The 7,445-nt window shown below is 33.8% G+C and overlaps 1 protein-coding gene across 1 annotated transcript in view; it reads left to right on the plus strand.

Moving 5' to 3' along the window:
- LOC144975957 (WASH complex subunit 4-like) overlaps positions 1–7,445 on the plus strand; it is a 104,756-nt gene that overhangs the window by 79,295 nt on the left and 18,016 nt on the right. The window contains 2 exon segments of the mRNA XM_078920194.1: positions 3,426–3,522; positions 4,723–4,817. Of these exon segments, the coding sequence (XP_078776320.1) occupies positions 3,426–3,522; positions 4,723–4,817 (192 nt within the window).

The raw sequence follows: 7,445 nt of genomic DNA on the forward strand, positions 1-7,445 counted from the left end.
ATAATAATAATAATAATAATAATAATAATGATGATGATGATGATGATGATGATGATGATGATGATGATGATGATGATTACAATAGACTTATAACTTTACCATGACAGTACCTACATCATCTATAAGTTATGTGTTTCTATTTTCACTCTACAGGCAATGCTATGGGTTATATTCGCATGATCCGATCAGGTGGCCTCCACTGCTGCAGCAATGCTATTCGATTCATCCCAGACCTGGAGGACATCGTCAGCTTTGAGGATTCCGTCAAAGAGGATGAGCTGACGCCAGAGACTCAAGCCTCAGCAAAGTTGGTGTTTAACTCTCTCCTTAGCAACCATTTTTTGTATTTTCCCAGAATGGCAGGCAGGCTTATCCAGCAGGAAAAATTGCTTTTTTAAACTCAAACAATCTCTCTACAAAACAACTTTATGTTCTTTTTAATTAAACAAAGATCATTGTGATGTGCAAAATAAATCTGAATAAGAAAAACGTATATTGTGTCGTAACAAATGTGACGATTTTGCTGTAAGGAGAGGGTTGAAAGTGAAAAAAAAAGATGAAATAGCGCCTTTCAGAGCCATAAGACTCATAGAGTCAGAATGTATCCTAGTTTCATTAGTGTTAAGTGGACAATAGTAATTGGCATTTTTTTCCCCGTGAAGTGTTTGGCAATTGATTTTTTAATTTTTTTTATTTTTTTTTTCAAATTAAATCTGACAATTTAAGGCTGGTTATGATTTGTAAATTAACACTAGACTTTAAACAGTATACTTTAGACATAGCTGTCAATTGTCCTGATAAAATCAGAACTGTCACAATTTGGAAATATGTTTATATTAATGGAAATAGCCATTGCAGGTCCCATTATTTTTTGACAAGCAAATTAAAAACAAGGAACAGATAAATAGAGAGTAATTAAAATAATCTTTAATATTAATCAATCTCAATCTAGATTCTATTTTATAATAGTCCAAACATACTGCTATTTTGGGTCATGATGTTAGCACAGTAAAGGTGTCCCTTTTTAGCTCTCTGAAAAGTTGGCCGCTATGTTAACTCACTCAACCCTAACACCGAATATATCCGTAGTTTACCCGGGTTACTTTTACCCCATGCCTATTTATTACATTTTTCTGAGACAAATTATAGGTGTAGTATCAAAGCTAATGTTTTTAGTTTTTACATGTTAATGAAAGTTGAATAAAACTGTCTATGTACATACATACTCATTTTTAATATGTTATTTTTTCCAATTTTGAAAAGTAGAAAAAATCTCTAGGATTGAATGAGTTAATATGCGATGCTCTCACTGAGGCTAATTGTTTTTTAATGCTTTTCTTTTTATTTCCAGAATTCTCGACAATGTCATCAGCAATCTAGCCAAAAACTTTGCCGAGGGAACTGAGTATTTTAAGGTAATGCATTCTTTTTCATATTAGTTTTGATTTTTTTCTGTAATTTGTGACGCATCGTCGCAATCTGGTTTTTGAACAGTGAATTTTTTTTACTTAATATAAATCAGAAATAAGAAATTTTAGTTGTTTTTTTTTAACTTAAGATCTTTATCATTTCTCCTCAATAAAAGATATAACCTTAATTGATGGTGTAGCAGATAAGAGCACACACATAATATGCTAGAATGAGATTGAGATCCAAAGATTGCAGGTTCAAGCCCATGTCCTAACACTTTATAAAAATAAGTAGAATGGGACCTAGAAGTCATGACCTAGATGTAGTCCCAACCCTTTTGGAGTGTAAAGAAATTTGGAACCAAAACATTAGTTCGAGGACTGTTTTTTTTTTCTCTGAAGATTTTGCTTTAGCTCTTTAAATTACTGCACTTTGATTGTCCTGGATACATCAACAAAATGCTTGATTTCTACATCCTACTGAGAAACTTTCTATCAAATTCTGATAATTGCATTCTTGTGAAGCCAAAAAATGACTCGCAAAATCAGTAACCATTATCTGGAATATTTGCCACCTATTTTTCCAGAACTGCCTTCCAAAACGTGTCAAAGGCAGTAATACTAAGACTTCTTCCAGAAATATTTTAAAATCTTTCTGCAACATTATGGAAGTATTTTGCTTAATCTTTATTTGTATGTTTGAGTTTCTAATGTTACGTTACTGTTAAGTGTTGTAAGCTTGTTGAAATATGGAGGTAAGACGCCAAAGGAGAACTATGTCTTATTAAATTACTAAGTATTTTTTATTTTTTATTTTTGTTATAGATGCTGGTGGATATTTTTGCTCCAGAGTTCCGCAATCCGAAAAACATGCATTTGAAAAACTTCTTTGTTATCCTTCCACCTCTTGTGAGTTTTGAATTCTATGTTTTGAATGTCAAAGGTTATTGACTTATGAAGAAATGATGATAATGATGGTGATGATGAAGAGGCTGATGATGATGATGATGATGATGATGATGATGATGATGATGATGATGATGATGATGAAGATAATTATGATAATAATGATAATTATAAATCCTTATTGTCCACAGTATGGAAATTTCAATGATTGTGATCGCTCAAATATAGTACGCTTCTAAATGTGTGAATATTATGATATAGTCATGGAAACAAAAGTTAATAAATCACAATACACAGAGCCATCCTTCATAGATTAATACTATAGTGACTTCATGTTTTTAATGTCTTGAAATAGGCTTCAACAGTTGTGATGTCACTTCCCTCGTAATGACGCATAGTAACTTAGCAACTGGTTCTAAACTATCGGGAAAATGGCAGACACCCTCATGAAATACTTCTCCGATGAGCATAAAAGTGTATCCAGAGGAGAAAAACGTTATAAATCTGATCATGTTTTGACTTTTATACATTCTGATCACATGACATGTGAAAACTAGCCTGCATGAAGAATAAAAAGTACTGATTTTCTTTGTTTAGAACCAAGCTGCTCATTGCTAGGCGGACGTGACATCCGACTATTGAATCCTATTGACACTGATTACAAATTTATACATCTCCAAGAACTTTACTCACTGACTTTATGACAATTATAGTAATTATTACGGTAATGATGAGTTGTTGTTAATAATACCTTCTTTTTTTTTCTTTGTTAGTACACATTTTCGTTTGAGCACAATTTTTTTTTATCTTTTAAAAATCAACAATGAAGATATTAGTTCTCAAGGATGTTGTACACTGAGAGCTTAAGAGGGAATAACTCTAACATGGTGTCAGAAAATTTAACTAAATTTTATAATGATAGTTTCAGAAAAAAGAGGAACTTTGCTTTGGCGAAAATGGAATCTAGAACTTGAGCGTCATAGGGTTGGTGAATGAATTTTAAAACAAAAGAAATAGAGAGAGGGGAGGGGGGGGGGGGGGTTAAAAAAATAAACTCTTTCCACCAGGTGGTCTGTTCAATATTTGAATTGATTTTCCCTTTCAATTTAGACCATCAACTATGTAGAACATTCCATCTCATGCAAGGAGAAGATGAATAGGAAGAACAAAGTCGGTGCTGCTTTTACAGATGATGGCTTTGCTATGGGTTAGTGTGATGAGTTTCATCATCATCGTCATCATCATCTTCTTCTTCTTCTTCTTCTTGTTCTTGTTCTTCTTCTTCTTGTTCTTCTTGTTCTTGTTCTTCTTGTTCTTCTTCTTCTTCTTCTTCTTGTTCTTGTTCTTCTTCTTCTTCTTCTTCTTCTTCTTCTTCTTCTTCTTCTTCTTCTTCTTCTTCTTCTTCTTCTTCTTGCTTCTTCTTGTTCTTCTTTTCTTCTTCTTCTTCTTCTTCTTCTTCTTCTTCTTTCTTCTTCTTCTTCTTCTCTTTCTTCTTCTTCTTCTTTCTTCTTCTTCTTCTCTTCTTCTTTTCTTCTTCTTCTTCTTCTTCTCTTCTTCTTCTTCTTCTTCTTCTTCTTCTTCTTCTTGTTCTTCTTTCTTTTCTTCTTCTTGTTCTTCTTCTTCTTGTTCTTCATCTTGTTCTTCTTGTTCTTCTTGTTCTTGTTCTTGTTCTTGTTCTTGTTCTTCTTCTTCTTCTTCTCTTTCTTCTTCTTCTTCTTCTTCTTCTTCTCTTCTTCTCTTCTTTCTTCTTCTTCTTCTTCTTCTCTTTTCTTCTTCTTCTTTTCGCAACTAAACAATTAGAATAATTTTTACCACAAGAGAAGTTAAAAAAAACTTTTTTTTTGGTCACTGCAGCCAATGGTTGGATCATCTTGTTATATTTTTGATACTCTTATTTATCCAAAGAAAAAAATATCATTATTTTTTTGAAGATATGATTTTTAGTGTAATGTCTTATTGTACAGCTTAAAAAGAAAGGATATGTTCATATATCCTGGTTATCCTGGTTTGTGGTCATGTGGTATGACACTCAACTTCGTACCAGTATGTCCCTGGTTTGAGTCTCGTTCTGGGTGGTGTAAAAATGAGTCCTTGGATATAATTCTGTACTCATATTCTTTTAATTGACTCAGGTGTAAAACAATTACGAGAATGGAACTAGCGTGTCATTCCCCCCCCCCCCCCCCCCCCCCCCAAAAAAAAAAACAAAACAAAAACCAAAAATAAACCTATTGTAACATTGCCTTGCAGGTATCATTTCTCACCCTACATGCTGACTTGCTTTTTGATTGGGACCTCTTGTAAATCACTTTGAACACGACAAGAGCATGTTGCCCTTTATATAATAGCTCATGTTTTTTATTTTTTATCATTCCGCCCCCCCCCCCCCTGCTTTTAATGATTCCAGGCGTGGCCTACATCCTCAAACTGTTGGACCAGTATCATGAGTTTGATTCCCTCCATTGGTTCCAGGCTGTCAAAGACAAGTTCATCAAGGACAAGGTAACTTCCGATGCTCTATGACACCACAATTTCAACAGATCATATGTGACCTGTCATCTCAAAACGGGTTTTATTTCCGTTTAAGCCTTGTGTCAGAAACTTGATTTAAAGATAAAATGACAAGAAAAGTTGAATTTTTGTTTTATTTTAGTGTGCGGCTATGTTGTCTTGTGGTAAGACACTCGCTTTCGGACTGGAAGGTCCTGGGTTTGAGCCTCGCTCGAAGCATAGTTGAGTCCTTGGAAAATTCTCTTTACTCACATTCTCTCACCGTACTCAGGGGTAAAATGAGTACCTGGCCGTTAACAGCGGTGTCTTTGTCCGAAAAATTGTAATATCGCTTAACAGGCGGCATGTCCCGTCCTACATGTTAAATGTTGCTGTTGACCAGGGACCCCTTGTAAAACGCTTTGAGCTCATTTAGTGGATGTTGCGCTATATAAAGCTCAATTTTTAAATGGCTAGTAATCAGGTGTAAAATGAGTTCCTGACCTGTTAGTCAGTTCTGATCAATAGGTGGCAGCGCATGTTGATCAGTACTGACGAACAGGCACTGGCGCCCATTGGTCAGTACTGACTAATAGCCCTAGCCTTTTTAAATTTTTAAATATCTTAAGCATTGTTTAGTTTTAAATTTCAGACTGTTCCATGTTTTTCCATAATTCGTGTTTCCATGTTTTCGTTATATCACAGGAGCAGGTCACCAAACCTGGATCAGGAAGATCAGATGAAAAACTGCAACAGACTGTGTCACTCACGCTCAAAACGTCTTGACCAATACTTGATGGTAAGTACTGATATATTGATTGGGGACCAATCATCTCAAAATAGTGTTAACTCACTTAACCCTAACACCGACTATATCCGTAGTTTACCCTGGTTACTTTTACTCCATGCCTATTTATTTCATATTTATGAGACAAATTATAGGCGTAGTATCAAAGCTAATGTTTTAGTTTTTGCATGTTAATGATAGTTGAATAAAACTATCTATGTACGTGCTCATTTATTAATACGTTGTTTTTTTTCAATTTCGAAAAGTAGCAAAAATCTCTAGGATTGAGTGAGTTAAGTCGGGTGAACCTCATATTTAAAATTCGATATTGAATTCACCAGTTCATTGCTGTACTCTGGAAATGCACAATATTAAAAAATTTGGCCAGAAATGACTCTCATCTTGGAAAAATCTCTCAAACCTGGAGGTCCCAGGTTTAAGAGTTTTTGCCAAGATGAGGGGTCATTTAAATCGATCGGGTGAGGCCCCAGGTTTGACAGTTTTAAAAATGATCGATATTTGAAGGACGAGTTATCTGGCCAATTTTTAAAATACGTGTCTGTCCAGAGTATGGCAGTTAACCATTAAGGGATAAAGTTTGTGTTAAAATAAATATGCCTTCATCGAGTAGAATGATTTTTTTTGTTTGTTTTGTTTTGTTTCTTTGGTTTTGTTTTTTTGTTGTTTTTTTGTTGTTTTGTTTTGTTTTTTTTTGTTTTTTTTTTGGGGGGGGGGGGGTTGTTTGTTTTTTTATACTTAAAAAGACTTTAATTTTATATTTCTGATTATTTTAACACTTTAATCTGGGATTTAAACATTTTTTTTCATCAAGTAATATCAGATTAAGTTGATGGGTCACATGAATGTTGGAGATGTCAGGAATGTTAATTCATCAATTTTTATCATCTTTTAAAATATTTTCAGTAAGATGATCTGGGAGTCGAGAGGGGATCTGCCATATTGTCGAAAGAAAAAATGTAAAAAAAAAAAAGAAGAAGAAGAAGAAAGAAGGAAAAAATTATTTTTAAAAATTCAAAAACAAAAACAAAAAATATGACCCCAGAAAAAGAACCCTTCTCTAATTACGTCATAAGCTGAAGTTTACGAATTACTCATTGCCTTCATTAAGATAAATTGTGGAGCAGGTAACGGACGAAGATAAAATTCTGAAAAGGTGTGTTTGAAACAGAGCCAGACAAAGGAGAAAGAAAGTACAAGAAAAGAAAAAAAAAACATCCCAAAAAATCAGCCTCCCCCAATACAGGCAGCCTGATTATTTTGGAATTTTTTTTTTTCTTGTATTTTTCTTTCTTCTTTGTCTGGCACCGTTTCGTACACACCTTTTTCAGATCTTTATCTTCATTAACTCTAACACCGACTATATCCATAGTTTTACCGGGGTTACTTTTACTCCATGCCTATTTATTACATTTTTATGAGACAAATTATAGGCGTAGTATCAAAGTTAATGATTTTAGTTTTTGCATGTTAATGGTAGTTGAATAAAACTATCTATGCACATGCTCATTTTTAATACATTTTAACCCATTTTGAAAAGGAGCAAATATTATCTCCAGGATTGAGTGAGTTAAGATAACGACTTTTCTTTATTTCGTAGGAGTACGAGTTGCTATTCTACTCCCTGAGCAGTGCCAGGATATTCTTCAGGCTGATTTGACAGCAGCAGAGAGAGAAAGAGAACTCGGAGAATAAAGAGAAGGTGAGTTATTCTATTATTCTATTCCAATCTGTTGCACACTGTTTTAAATCACAAATTTTATTCTATTTTCAAACTCATTGAAAGTGTTGCAATGAAAATGATAACATTTGTGTCTTTTAAAGAAAAAAAAAAG

The sequence above is a fragment of the Berghia stephanieae genome, chromosome 6, assembly GCF_034508935.2.
Source record: "Berghia stephanieae isolate SIO BIC M18660-M18661 chromosome 6, UCSD_Bste_1.3, whole genome shotgun sequence".
NCBI classification, from domain to species: domain Eukaryota; kingdom Metazoa; phylum Mollusca; class Gastropoda; order Nudibranchia; family Aeolidiidae; genus Berghia; species Berghia stephanieae.